The 15,000-nt window shown below is 32.5% G+C and overlaps 1 protein-coding gene and 1 non-coding gene across 2 annotated transcripts in view; one reads left to right on the top strand and one right to left on the bottom strand.

Annotated features, from left to right (window-relative positions):
- Positions 1-6,414, bottom strand: part of LOC127321852 (NAD(P)H-quinone oxidoreductase subunit 5, chloroplastic) — a 7,793-nt gene extending 1,379 nt beyond the window's left edge. Inside the window, exon 1 of the mRNA XM_071824835.1 lies at positions 1-6,414. This exon is cut by the window's left edge and continues 1,379 nt beyond it. Within this exon, the coding sequence (XP_071680936.1) occupies positions 1,381-3,606 (2,226 nt within the window). The 5' untranslated portion in view covers positions 3,607-6,414 and the 3' untranslated portion in view covers positions 1-1,380.
- TRNAL-UAG (transfer RNA leucine (anticodon UAG)) lies at positions 5,152-5,231 on the top strand. Its single transcript has one exon. It is a non-coding gene; the product is annotated as a tRNA-Leu (tRNA).
- Positions 6,415-15,000: the final 8,586 nt, after the last annotated feature.

Below are 15,000 nucleotides of genomic sequence, written 5' to 3'. Positions count from 1 at the left end.
AATAGAGAGAAAGATTCTTCTTATTTTCTTGTTCCTGAAAATATTCTATCTATCTCCTAGACGCCGTAGAGAATTGAGAATTTTCATGTCTTTCAATTCTCGTACTCGTAATTGGAAAGTTACGGAAGGAGACCCATCATTTTGCAATGAAAACAACATATAAAACTCTGGACAATTTCGAAATCAGGCCGAGCGTCTTAATACATATGCAAAAAAATTCATTATTGGCCCACCATTGATTAGAAGATTTAGCTTGTATGAATCGCTATTGGTTTGATACGAATAATGGCAATCGTTTCAGTATGTTAAGGATACAGATGTATCCACAATTCATTTAGAGTTACTTAATAGCCTATTTCTTATACCATATCTCTATCCCGTGAAATTCTCGAGCCGAAAGATGGATGCATATGCTGTGTTTCATTTTGCTAAATGATATCAATTAAATGGTGTATCAATTCCATAAATTGGATATAGCAATAAATAAATCAGCAAAATTCTTTCTAATATTTTAGATAGAAGAAACATTTCTTCTATCTAAAATATTAGAAAGAATGTACTCTTCTATCCAAATCTAATTTGCATCGATAAAATAAATCCAAATTCCAGCAGTAGATGAATAATTGCAAATTTTTGTGTGTACGAGATTAGAATAACTTCAAAATAACTGACATAATTTTTTATTTTTCCTGATCAGAAAAATATATGAAAAAGAAAGGAGGTAGAAAAATTTTGGGATTTATGGTTAAAGAAGAAAAAGAAGAAAACAGGGGTTCTGTTGAATTTCAAGTATTCAGTTTCACCAATAAGATACGGAGACTTGCTTCACATTTGGAATTACACAAAAAGATTTTTCATCGGAAAGAGGTCTACGAATACTTTTGGGAAAACGTCGACGTTTGCTGGCTTATTTGGCAAAGAAAAATAGAGTACGTTATAAGAAATTAATCAGTCAGTTGAATATTCGGGAGCAGTAATTTAATCGTTCTAATTTTTTTCTTATTTTCTTAGTAGTCTTATAGTAGTCTTAGATTTTGCATTTTGATGAGCCTCGTTTTGAGGAATTCATGGAATAATCCATTTTCATGGAATAATGAATTAAGGATATGAGTCTACCGCTTACAAGAAAAGATCTCATGATAGTCAATATGGGCCCTCAACACCCATCAATGCATGGTGTTCTTCGACTGATCGTTACTCTCGATGGTGAGGATGTTATTGATTGTGAACCCATATTAGGCTATTTACACAGAGGAATGGAAAAAATCGCGGAAAACAGTAGGTAGAGTAGAGGAAGTAGATAGAAAGATGGTAGAAGAGGGTAGGAAGGGGGAAGGGATAAGATAGTTATTTAGACAAGATACTCGTAAATAGCTTAAGTTAAGAAATAAAAAAGAATAAAAAAACGGATACATAACATAAAAAAAAGAATAAATAAGACGAGATTCGCCCTCCTCCTACATATTTAATTTCTTCTCCTATACAAAAACTAACAAGACCCACTCCATTGGTAATTCCATCAATGATACCCTTATCGAAAAACTCCGTTAGTTCGGTTAATCTTCTTATACCGAGAGTAAAGACCCTAGTATAAAAAATATCCATATAACCGCGATTATATGACCAACTGTATATCTTTTTTTTTACTTGATCTAAAAAGAAAAAGTATTTTTTCGGACTTTCCTTGTAAAAGGAATTTATTAAATCCAAATTCTGAAAAAAAGAATAAGGGGATCCATATAAGATATATGCTATGAATAAACCAAAGATGGCTAGACTTACAGAAGAAATAGCATTAGTAAGAAATTCATATGAATTTATAGAAGAATTAGAACTTTCTTGAGTCAAGTTTATTGAGGGAGTTAACCACTTTGATAATAGGGTTAACTCCGCTATTCCATTATCCATTGCTCCATTATCAAAAGAGATTCCTATAAATCCAATGAATAAAGTAAAAAGCAGTAATATCAGAAGAGGAAATAACATAGTATTCCCCATTTCATGCGGATAAGCAAAAGTGTTTTTAGCCCCAAAGGACGTACTAAAGTATCCTATTCTATTTCTTGTATTACCTTTCATTTTGGGTCTCTTTTGTGAAAAAAAAGCAACTCCATTCTTTGTTGTTGATAAAATGAAATCCCTATTAACTCTTTTGGGTATCTTTTTTCCCCATAAGGATATTGAATACAAGTAACCCTCTTTAGTGGTACTGTAATTTTGAAAATGAACACGCAAATACCCATCAAATGTAAGTAAATATATCCGAAACATATAAAAGGCAGTTAATCCTGCAGTAAAGGAGGCTATTATTCCAAAAAAGGGCGAATACAACCAACTATTACTAAGAATCTCATCTTTGGACCAAAAGCAAGCAAGAGGTGGAATACCACAAAGAGAAAGTGTACCCCATAAAAAAGTTGTTCTTGTAATTGGAATGTATTTTCTTAAACCGCCCATAAGAACCATATTCTGACTTTTTTCTGGTGAATATCCAACAAGAGGTTCCATTGAATGAATAATGGATCCAGATCCCAAGAACAATAAAGCTTTTGAATAAGCATGAGTGATCAAATGAAATAAAGCAGCTTGATAAGAACCTATACCTAGAGCTAACATCATATAACCCAATTGAGACATTGTAGAATAGGCTAAGCTTCTTTTAATATCTCTTTGAGCAATAGCTAAAGTAGCTCCTAAGAAAAGTGTTATTGTACCTACTAAAGAAATTAAAGTCATTATCAAAGGTAGAGATATGAAAAGAGGAAAAAGCCGAGCTAGAAGAAAAATCCCGGCAGCAACCATAGTTGCTGCGTGTATAAGAGCCGAAATGGGAGTGGGTCCTTCCATAGCATCTGGTAACCATACGTGAAGAGGGAATTGTGCAGATTTCGCAACTGCACCAAGGAATAATAAAAAAGCACACAAAGTAGTAAGTAAAGAGTTAATTCCATTATTAGGAATCCAGTTATTAGCTATTTTGAACAAATCCCTAAACTCTAAACTACCTGTTATCCAAAAAAAACCTAAAATTCCTAATAATAAACCAAAATCTCCTACACGATTAGTTACAAAAGCTTTTTGACAAGCACTCGCGGCGATCGGTCGTGTAAACCAAAAGCCTATCAATAAATAGGAACACATTCCCACGAGTTCCCAAAAAAAATAAATTTGTATCAAATTGGAGCTAGTAACCAATCCCAACATAGAAGTAGTGAAAAAACTTATATAAACAAAAAATCTCAAATATCCTTCATCGTGAGACATATAACCATCACTATAAATAAGAACCAGGATTCCTACAGTAGTAATTAGTATTAACATAATAGAAGTAAGTGGGTCAATCAAGTATCCAAATTCTAAGGAAAAATCATTATTGACGGTCCAAGACCATAGGTACTGATAGATAGAACTTCCATTTATTTGTTGAATAGACAGTTGAATGGAGAATACCATAGCTATACTTAAGAATAAAACACTAGGAAAAGCCCATATGCGACGAAGATTTCTTGTTGCTGTCGGAATAAAAAAAAGGCCAAACCCCATTGACATAATAACTGGAAGTGGGAGAAGAGGGATTACCCATGCATATTGATATGTATGTTCCATAAGAAAAGAAATTGCAATTTTTACTTTAATTTTTCTATAAAAAAAAATTGTTTCCGATTCACCAAACCAATTCTTATCTCTTTCTGAAGGAATAAATAAAAAGAATAAGCAAAAATGAAGAATGGGTTTAATTAATTAAATTAAAAAAGTTAATCAAATAACTTCGTTACCTAGTTATTACCTAAATAAGGATATTTATTAAAATAAAAAAAAAGGTTGCATTTTTTTACTTTCTATTAATTTTGATATTTCTTTAAAACAAAGATGAAACAGCTCTCTTGTTTTGTAACTGATTAATCGAATTCCAATAAAAAGAAAACCCATGTTTATAATAAATTATCAAATAGTCGTTACTTCATATAGAACTGAAATCCTAATGACTATAATTACCTAAGTTTTAGAATGCCTTGTTTAAGAGACATGGAATACTATTCTGAACTTAATTAACTATTTTTATTTTCCCTTCTTTTTATCCACTCGTCTTATATAGGGGATAGGCTTCCATACCATATATCTATATATAGAGTATACTTTACTATATAAATATATATAAATAGATTTAAACGGAAAACCTTTCTATATATTCTATATTATTAAAACAAAGTAAAAAATAATTCAGAATTTCAGTATCTTTCAATATCTGAGTATAAATACCAAAGATGTCTTTCACATACAACTAGAAAAAAGTAATTTCCTTTTTGAATGGCAGTTCCAAAAAAACGTACTTCAATGTCAAAAAAGCGTATTCGTAAAAATATTTGGAAGAAAAAGACTTATTTTTCCATAGTACAGGCTTATTCTTTAGCAAAATCAAAATCATTTTCGAGTGGCAATGAGCATCCAAAACCAAAAGGTTTTTCTAGGCAACAAACAAACAAATAATAAGGTTTTGGAATAATATGAATTGACCTATCAAAAAATAATTCCAATTATTTAATATGAATAATTTGGATTAATTAATTAATTAATTAATGTACTTTTATGTGTCGAATTACTCAACACAAGATTCTTAGAACAAACCCCTCCTATATCCGCTATATGGAATAAAAGTTTTGGTATACTGTGTGCTAAGTATTCTTGATCAATAAACTTTTCCTAATAGAATTCTCATATTTTATTATGAGAATTCTATTAGGAAAAGTGGAGTCTTCTTGCAATAAAACTTACCACTTACATCTATTTTCTCCAAAATAATTGGTTTAAGGTTAGTAAATCCTATTAATAAGAGCATAAAGACTTTCATTCTTTAAATTTTGTTCAATCAAAATAAAATGGAAAAAATTTAATTTTAGGGAGAAACTAATTAGAAAAAAAAAAATTAGTTCTATATTGCAACTTATAAAAGAGGAGTTCCAAGTCTTTCAAGCGGTGTTTCCATTAGGCAAAGCAAGAGTTTATTGTAAAAAAAAATCGCAACGATACTACATAAACGAAGTATATTTTAATGAAGACTCTAATGTTCCTAAATTTTATGGACTTTCCCAATCTCGACGATTCGCGAGATAATAGCTATTATTCTTTTAAGTTACCTATTATTTGAAGTTAGCCGCCATGGTGAAATTGGTAGACACGCTGCTCTTAGGAAGCAGTGCTCAAGCATCTCGGTTCGAATCCGAGTGGCGGCATTCTCGAAAAAGAATATAATAGATTATAAAATGGATTCAATTCGAAATTTACAATTTTGTAATGAGACCTTCCCCTTATGCTATTTGCAACTTTAGAACATATATTAAATCATATCTCCTTCTCAACCATTTCCATTGTGATTACGATTCATTTGATAACCTTATTAGTTCATGAACTTGGGGGATTACGTGATTCGTCAGAAAAAGGAATGATAGTTACTTTTTTCTCTATAACAGGATTCCTAGTTTCTCGCTGGGCTTCTTCGGGACATTTTCCATTAAGTAATTTATATGAGTCGTTGATCTTCCTTTCATGGGCTCTGTATATTCTTCATACCATTCCTAAGATACAGAACTCTAAAAATGATTTAAGCACAATAACTACGCCAAGTACTATTTTAACGCAAGGCTTTGCCACATCGGGTCTTTTAACTGAAATGCATCAATCCACAATACTAGTACCCGCTCTCCAATCTCAGTGGTTAATGATGCATGTCAGTATGATGTTACTAAGCTATGCAACTCTTTTGTGCGGATCCTTATTATCTGCCGCTATTCTAATCATTAGATTTCGAAATAATTTCTTTTTCTTTTCTAAAAAGAAAAAAAATGTTTTACTTAAAACATTTTTCTTTAGTGATTTCTATGTAAAAAGAAGTTCTTTAAAAAGCACCTCTGTCCCTTCATTCCCAAATTATTACAAATATCAATTAACGGAGCGTTTAGATTCTTGGAGTTATCGTGTCATTAGCCTAGGATTTACCCTTTTAACCATAGGTATTCTTTGTGGAGCAGTATGGGCTAATGACGCGTGGGGATCCTATTGGAATTGGGATCCTAAGGAAACTTGGGCATTTATTACTTGGACCATATTTGCAATTTATTTACATAGTAGAACAAATCTAAATTGGAAGGGTACGAATTCTGCACTTGTAGCTTCGATAGGATTTCTTATAATTTGGATCTGCTATTTTGGTATCAATCTATTAGGAATAGGTTTACATAGTTATGGTTCGTTTATATTAACATCTAAATGATTAGATAAAAGAAAACCCTTTATGAAGGGTTTTCTTTTATGTTTTATTTGAGAACCCCTTGAACGCCTTATCAAAGGGTTCTCAAAAATTCAAGATAGATCTAATTAGACTTCCTCATTAATAGACCGGACTGGTAAAAAACCTATTTAGGATAATAATTGGATACGAGAGCCTCCACCCTGTCAATGGATAGGGAGAGAACAAAATCTGGATAAATACCAATTCCTATTACTGGTAAAAAGATACAGATTAAAATAAAGAGTTCTCGTGGTCCAGAATCCACAAAATTTGCGTTTGGAACATTAAATAGCTTGTATCCATAGAACATCTGGCGTAACATAGATAATAAATAAATAGGAGTTAATATCATTCCTATTGCCATTACAAAAGTAATTAGCATTTTTGGCATTAACAGAAATTTTGGACTAGTAATTAGGCCAAAAAAGACTACTAATTCTGCGACAAAACCACTCATTCCTGGTAAGGCAAGAGAAGCCATTGAAAAGCTACTAAACATAGTAAAAATTTTTGGCATTGGGATAGATATTCCTCCCAGTTCTTCGAGATAAACAAGACGCATTCTATCGGAAGCCGTTCCTGCCAAGAAAAAAAGTGTAGCACCAATAAATCCATGGGATAATATTTGTAAAATAGCTCCATTGAGTCCAATGTTGGTTATGGAACCAATTCCTATAATTATGAAACCCATGTGAGATATAGAGGAATAGGCTATTCTTTTTTTGAAATTTCGTTGACCAAGAGAAGTTGAAGCTGCATAGATTATTTGGATCGCTCCTATTATTACTAACCAGGGCGAAAATAGATAATGAGCATGAGGTAACAATTCCATGTTGATCCGAATCAATCCATATGCTCCCATCTTTAATAAGATTCCCGCTAAAAGCATACATGTACTATAATGCGCTTCCCCATGGGTATCGGGTAACCACGTATGTAGGGGTATAATTGGCAATTTGACAGCATAAGCAATAAGGAAGCCAAAATATAAAAGTATTTCCAAGGTTGCAGGGTATGATTGATTAATTAATCTTTCCAAATCTAATCCCAGTTCGTTGGAACCATAACCATATAAGCCCATACCCAGAACTCCGATTAAGAAAAAGATGGAGCCGCCTGCAGTATACAAAATAAACTTTGTAGCTGAATATAGACGCCTCTTTCCCCCCCACATGGATAAAAGTAAGTAAACAGGAATTAATTCTAACTCCCACATGATAAAAAAAAGTAAAAGGTCTCGCGAAGAAAATAATCCTATTTGACCACTATACATTGCTAGCATCAAGAAATAGAATAATCGCGAATTCCGGGTAACTGGCCAAGCTGCTAAAGTAGCTAAAGTAGTGATAAATCCTGTCAATAAAATAGATCCTAATGAAAGTCCATCGATTCCCAATCTCCAGTGGAAATCGAAGATATCTATCCATTTATAATCCTCCTTTAATTGGATTAAAGGATCCTCCAGTTGGAAATGATAGCAGAATGCATAAGTCATTAGAAGGAATTCTAATAAACAAATGGATATAGTATACCACCTAACTATTTTGTTTCCCCTATGAGGTAAAAGAAAATTAATGAACCTGCAAATATCGGCAAAACAACAAGTATTGTTAACCAAGGAAAATAACTCATGATTAAGTGGTAAAGACAAGATACGTTTTGACCAGAAAAGCCCGTGCTCGATTATTTCGAGCACAGGCTTCTTCGGTAAAGAGGAATCAGACGATTCAAATGAAGTTTTTTGTAACGTATCAATAAGATAAAGCCATGCTACGGGTTGTTTCAGGCCCTAAATAAACGCGTACACTTAAAAAATCCGTCGGGCAAGCGGATTCGCATCTCTTACAACCCACACAATCTTCAGTTCTCGGGGCAGAAGCTATTTGCTTGGCTTTACATCCATCCCAGGGTATCATTTCTAATACATCTGTTGGACAAGCTCGTACACATTGAGTGCATCCTATACATGTATCGTAAATTTTTACGGAATGTGACATTGGATCTATAAATTTTTCTTTTCAACATAAAAATTTTCGATCTGGTAAAAATAAAATTAGTATTATATGAGTAATATGTATTGTAGACACCAGACGAAGCAATGGTTTATCCAAACTTCAAAAATAGATTACTATTTTTGAATCCGTTTGTGAGAAAGCGTGAAAAGAGCCAAGAGACTTGAATTTTTGACTTCAACAATCAGAATTATACTAATTGTACATATGAATTCGAATTAGCCAATAAATTGGCTATCCTCTTTTCAATATAAATTATTGCAATATTTAAATTGCAATATCAATGAATTACAAAAATTCCTTTAAGTTAAAAAAGAATACTATGCAATAACCTACTTAAAGAGAATTTATATTCTCAAATAATACTAAGAAAATACTATAGTATAGTATAGTATTGATTTCTATTCATCTTAATATTCCATATTGTTATATGTGCGCCTTTGTTTAGAGGATTGTATGTCTACTTAATTAAAAAGTCCAATTATTCCATAGTCTAATTATTCAATAAATTAGATTGATTGATACGAGTTGATTTCCTATTACGATGGATAGAAGAAAGAATGGATAGTCCAATAGCGGCCTCAGCAGCCGCAAGGGCTATCACAAAAATTGCGAAAATGTCTCCTTTTAATTGGCGACTATCAAATAGATCAGAAAATGTTACGAGATTTAGATTAATTGAATTAAGTATAAGTTCAAGACATATTAGAGCTCTAACCATGTTTCGGCTTGTGATCAATCCATAGATACCAATCGAAAATAAATAGACACTCAAAAAAAGTACAAGCTCAAACATCATTAATTAACTCCTTATCAATCCCGATTCATTTCAATATGAGGACAAGAATTGAACCGATTTAATTAATTACAATAGAACAATTACACAACAAAAGAGAAAAGAAAGAAGTTATTTGTTGGCGGTAGATGGTTTTTACTAAATCAAAATTGTGATTCTTTAGTTATTTATTTTAGATTTGCAATTCTTATAATTTTTACTCTTTCTAAGTTTTCTTATTGCCGAGCCATAGTAATTGCACCTATTAAAGAAACTAGAAGAATTATGGAAATGAGTTCAAACGGAAGATAAAAATCGGTTGCTAAATGAATCCCAATTTGTTGAACATTATTTATGAGACCCTGTTCTACTATTTGGTTTGATCTTGTCGTCCAAAGAATTCCATACCATGATGTATCTGGGATAGTAGTCATTAGTGAAAAAACAATAGTTATACAAACGATTGAAGTAAACCCATCTCCAATAGTCCAATAATTCTTATCTTTAGACCATTCTGAGCCATTTACGAACATGACAGCGAATATGATCAAGACATTTATGGCTCCCACATAAATAAGAAGTTGTGCCACAGCTACAAAGTAGGAATTTAATAAAAAATAGAATAAGGATATACAAACAAGAACTAATCCCAACGAAAAGGCAGAATAAATGGGGTTGGTAAGTAATACTACTCCTAGACCTCCTAGTAGAAGAACAAAGCCCCCAAATAGCATAAGAATCTCATGTATTGGTCCAGGTAAATCCATTATGGATAAAAAGAAATTAAAATAGTATAAAATTTTTCATGAACTGACTAAAACTAAAGGATTCCAGGAAGTAAAAAGGGATTAGGATATTTTTATAACAAAAAAAAATATGAGTTTAGTAATCAGTAATAGTTCTTGAATTCGACGATTTCTCTTCGTCTATTTTATTTTCAGTCGAATTCCTAATTGTTTGAATTGTGTAATCTTCCATTATGGAGATGGGTAACCGGCTTAAAGCAATTTGATTGTAATTCAATTCATGACGATCATAAGTAGAAAGTTCATATTCTTCAGTCATTGATAAACAGTTTGTCGGACAGTACTCAACACAATTGCCACAAAATATACAAACTCCGAAATCAATACTATAATTAAGCAACTGTTTCCTTTTAATATCCTTTTTAAATCTCCAATCCACAAGGGGTAGATCTATCGGGCATACCCGAACACATACTTCACAAGCAATACATTTATCAAATTCAAAGTGGATTCGCCCCCGGAAACGTTCCGGTGTAATTGATTTTTCATAAGGGTAATGAATCGTTATAGGTAAACGATTTGTGTGGGATAAGGTAGTTATGAAACTTTGACCAATGTACCTTGTAGCACGTATTGTTTGTTGACCATAACTCATGAACCCAGTTATCATGGGGAACATATTCATTCTATATCTATGAAAAAGATATGTTTCTTTCTCTTGTTTGACAGAGCCTTTGTGTTGAAAATATTCTTACTGTTATTGTATTATTTTCTTTATAGTGAAACAAGTTGGAAAGAAGTTGTTAATAAGAGATTGCCCAAGGAAATAGGTAAAAGAAATTTCCATCCAAGATTTAATAACTGATCCATTCTCATCCTGGGTAAAGTCCATCTTATTGTGATAGAAATGAAGAGAAATAAATAAGCTTTAGTTAATGTAATAAAGATACCCATTGTTATTTCCAAAATTCCAACTGCGTTATTCATTTTGAAAAAATCAAAAAAGGATATATAGGGAATAGATAAATCCCACCCACCTAAGTAGAGAACTGTTACAAATAAAGAGGAAACTAATAAATTTAGGTAAGAAACAAGATAAAATAAAGCATATTTTATACCGGAATATTCGGTTTGATAACCTGCTACTAATTCTTCCTCCGCTTCTGGTAAATCAAAGGGTAATCTTTCACATTCTGCCAAAGAAGAAATTAGAAAAACCAGAAAACCTATAGGCTGGCGCCAAATATTCCATCCAAAAAACCCATATTTAGACTGTGCTTCAACTATATCAACTGTACTTGAACTGTTAGATAATCATAGTCGATGATAACATCACAGTTCCCACCGCTATTCCAAAACCGTACATGAAACCTTAGCTTCATACGGCTTCTCTATGATCAGAAAAAAAAGAAGACTGTTTCGTTTCGTTATTAGCCTCCGGAGCGTAGATAGAATTAGGGAAAATAAAATATATTGAAAAGTCCTAAATTAGACCAAAGGAATTCTGTCTGCTAGAATAAAAAAAAGCGCTTCCGAATTGATCTCATCCTTTATAATATAAGAAATTTTTTCTTTGTTCAGTAATAACTTAATCTTGGAATAAAACACTTGTTATAGTAATTAAATTAATAAATGAAAAGATTTAGGCATTAGTTTATAAGGAATTCTGTATGAATATGTATTAGAGGAAGGAATAATTCCAATTTTTTGGATTGCACTCCATATCTTTTGTCCTACTCTTCTTTCCCTGGGTAGGGGGTATTTAAAAAGAAAAAAGGGATAAAGGGTTAATTCGTTCTTTATAGCCATTTCTTTAACAAGTGAATAGGAATATACTCTGGATCGGAATCTGAAGAAAGTACTACTTGATAATTTCCACAAATTTCAAGTCCTTATTATGATTCCTTTTATGGGGAAAAATCTCTAATGTCTTAGATTCTCCATTACTAATCCTTTATGTACTTTAGTGTTTCTAACCCTTCACTAACTTTTGATGGATTCTTCTTATTATTAATAGTAATAACTAGAAATGTTCTAGTAATGGAATTCCATATTGCGAATCCTTTATTCTTGCCTGCTTCAAGATATGATGACTAATTTAAAAAATCAACCTTGGGATAAAGAGTTTATACTGCTTATGTTTACTTCAACTTTTTCTTGTACGTAGGAAATGAGATTTTTTATTTTTACTACAAATTTTTAAGCTGTTTTGTTTCACTCATATAGCTATCTAGTTTAAATTATCAACCCGAATACAGAATAAGAAAAGGAAGATAAATAGTTAATGGATTTTAGAGGAAAAGGATCCTATTTTAACGAATCACACGTAGAGATATTGCTAGCACACAAAAAGTTAATGGTATTTCATAACTAATGGATTGAGCAGCAGCTCGTAGACCACCTGAAAAAGAATATTTATTATTTGAGCTATATCCTGCCATCAGAAGACCAATAGGAGCAATACTTGAAATGGCAATCCATAAAAAAACACCAATACTAAGATCGGCTAAAACAAAATGATATGCCAAAGGGATAACTAAAAAACTTAATAAAATTGATATGACTGCTATAGAGGGTCCAATGCTAAATAAAGGAATATCTCCTCGGGATGGTAAGATATCTTCTTTAAAAAGTAGTTTAGTCCCATCTGCTATAGCTTGAAGCAGTCCTAGGGGGCCAGCATATTCAGGACCAATACGTTGTTGTATCGATGCAGATATTTCTCTTTCTAACCACACAATTACGAGTACCTCTATTGTGATTCCCAAAAGGAGGCTCAAAATGGGTAGAATCGATATGAGTCCATAGACTTCTTTTAATAATTCTGATTTCGAAAAAGAATTGATAATTTCTACTTCTACCCTATCTATTATCATTTCAACGATCAACTTCCCCCATAATGATATCTATACTACCTAATATCGTCATGATATCAGCCAATTTCATTTTTTTAACTAGCTGAGGAAGAATTTGTAAATTAATAAAACCGGGCGGACGAATTTTCCATCTCCAGGGGAAAAGACTATCATCTCCTACTAGATAAATTCCTAATTCACCTTTTGGGGCTTCCACTCTTACATAAAGCTCTTGCTTTGATAATTCAAAATTGGGTGAAGGTTTTTTACCAAGAAATTTATATTCAAAATCATTCCATTCGGAAGTCTTTGCTTTCTTAAAGCGTCGGACTTCTAAATTCTCATAAGGGCCTCCAGGAATTTTTTCTATAGCTTGTTGAATTATTTTGATGGATTCCCTCATTTCACTGATTCGTACTAAATAGCGAGCTAACGAATCCCCTTCTTTTTGCCATTGGACTTTCCAATCAAATTGGTTGTAAGACTCATAAAGATCTACTTTACGAAGATCCCATTGTATTCCAGAAGCTCGTAACATTGGTCCTGATAAGCCCCAATTTACTGCTTCTTCGCCACTAATAAAACCTACTCCCTCAACTCGCTCTAAAAAAATGGGATTCTGTTTAATAAGTTGTTGATATTCAATAATTCCGCGTAAAAAATAATCACAGAAATCTAAACATTTATCGATCCATCCATAAGGTAGATCCGCGGCTACTCCTCCGATGCGAAAGTAATTGTGCATCATTCGCATACCTGTAGCAGCTTCAAATAGATCGTATATCAATTCTCTCTCTCTAAAAATATAGAAAAAAGGGGTCTGTGCCCCGAGATCCGCCATAAAAGGCCCAAGCCATAACAAGTGAGAAGCTATACGGCTCAACTCTAACATAATTACCCTAATATAGCTGGCTCTTTGGGGTATTTGAATATTCTCTAAGAATTCTGGTGCATTTACTGTTATTGCTTCCGTAAACATAGTAGCTAAATAATCCCACCGTGTTACATAAGGTAAGTATTGTATAATAGTTCTGTTTTCCGCGATTTTTTCCATTCCTCTGTGTAAATAGCCTAATATGGGTTCACAATCAATAACATCCTCACCATCGAGAGTAACGATCAGTCGAAGAACACCATGCATTGATGGGTGTTGAGGGCCCATATTGACTATCATGAGATCTTTTCTTGTAAGCGGTAGACTCATATCCTTAATTCATTATTCCATGAAAATGGATTATTCCATGAATTCCTCAAAACGAGGCTCATCAAAATGCAAAATCTAAGACTACTATAAGACTACTAAGAAAATAAGAAAAAAATTAGAACGATTAAATTACTGCTCCCGAATATTCAACTGACTGATTAATTTCTTATAACGTACTCTATTTTTCTTTGCCAAATAAGCCAGCAAACGTCGACGTTTTCCCAAAAGTATTCGTAGACCTCTTTCCGATGAAAAATCTTTTTTGTGTAATTCCAAATGTGAAGCAAGTCTCCGTATCTTATTGGTGAAACTGAATACTTGAAATTCAACAGAACCCCTGTTTTCTTCTTTTTCTTCTTTAACCATAAATCCCAAAATTTTTCTACCTCCTTTCTTTTTCATATATTTTTCTGATCAGGAAAAATAAAAAATTATGTCAGTTATTTTGAAGTTATTCTAATCTCGTACACACAAAAATTTGCAATTATTCATCTACTGCTGGAATTTGGATTTATTTTATCGATGCAAATTAGATTTGGATAGAAGAGTACATTCTTTCTAATATTTTAGATAGAAGAAATGTTTCTTCTATCTAAAATATTAGAAAGAATTTTGCTGATTTATTTATTGCTATATCCAATTTATGGAATTGATACACCATTTAATTGATATCATTTAGCAAAATGAAACACAGCATATGCATCCATCTTTCGGCTCGAGAATTTCACGGGATAGAGATATGGTATAAGAAATAGGCTATTAAGTAACTCTAAATGAATTGTGGATACATCTGTATCCTTAACATACTGAAACGATTGCCATTATTCGTATCAAACCAATAGCGATTCATACAAGCTAAATCTTCTAATCAATGGTGGGCCAATAATGAATTTTTTTGCATATGTATTAAGACGCTCGGCCTGATTTCGAAATTGTCCAGAGTTTTATATGTTGTTTTCATTGCAAAATGATGGGTCTCCTTCCGTAACTTTCCAATTACGAGTACGAGAATTGAAAGACATGAAAATTCTCAATTCTCTACGGCGTCTAGGAGATAGATAGAATATTTTCAGGAACAAGAAAATAAGAAGAATCTTTCTCTCTATTCACTACCATTCCGCG

The sequence above is a fragment of the Lolium perenne genome, unplaced genomic scaffold (genome assembly GCF_019359855.2).
Source record: "Lolium perenne isolate Kyuss_39 unplaced genomic scaffold, Kyuss_2.0 unplaced48, whole genome shotgun sequence".
NCBI lineage: Eukaryota > Viridiplantae > Streptophyta > Magnoliopsida > Poales > Poaceae > Lolium > Lolium perenne.
The sequence above is the reverse complement of the archived record's forward strand: the minus strand, read 5'-3'. Positions and strand labels throughout refer to the sequence as shown.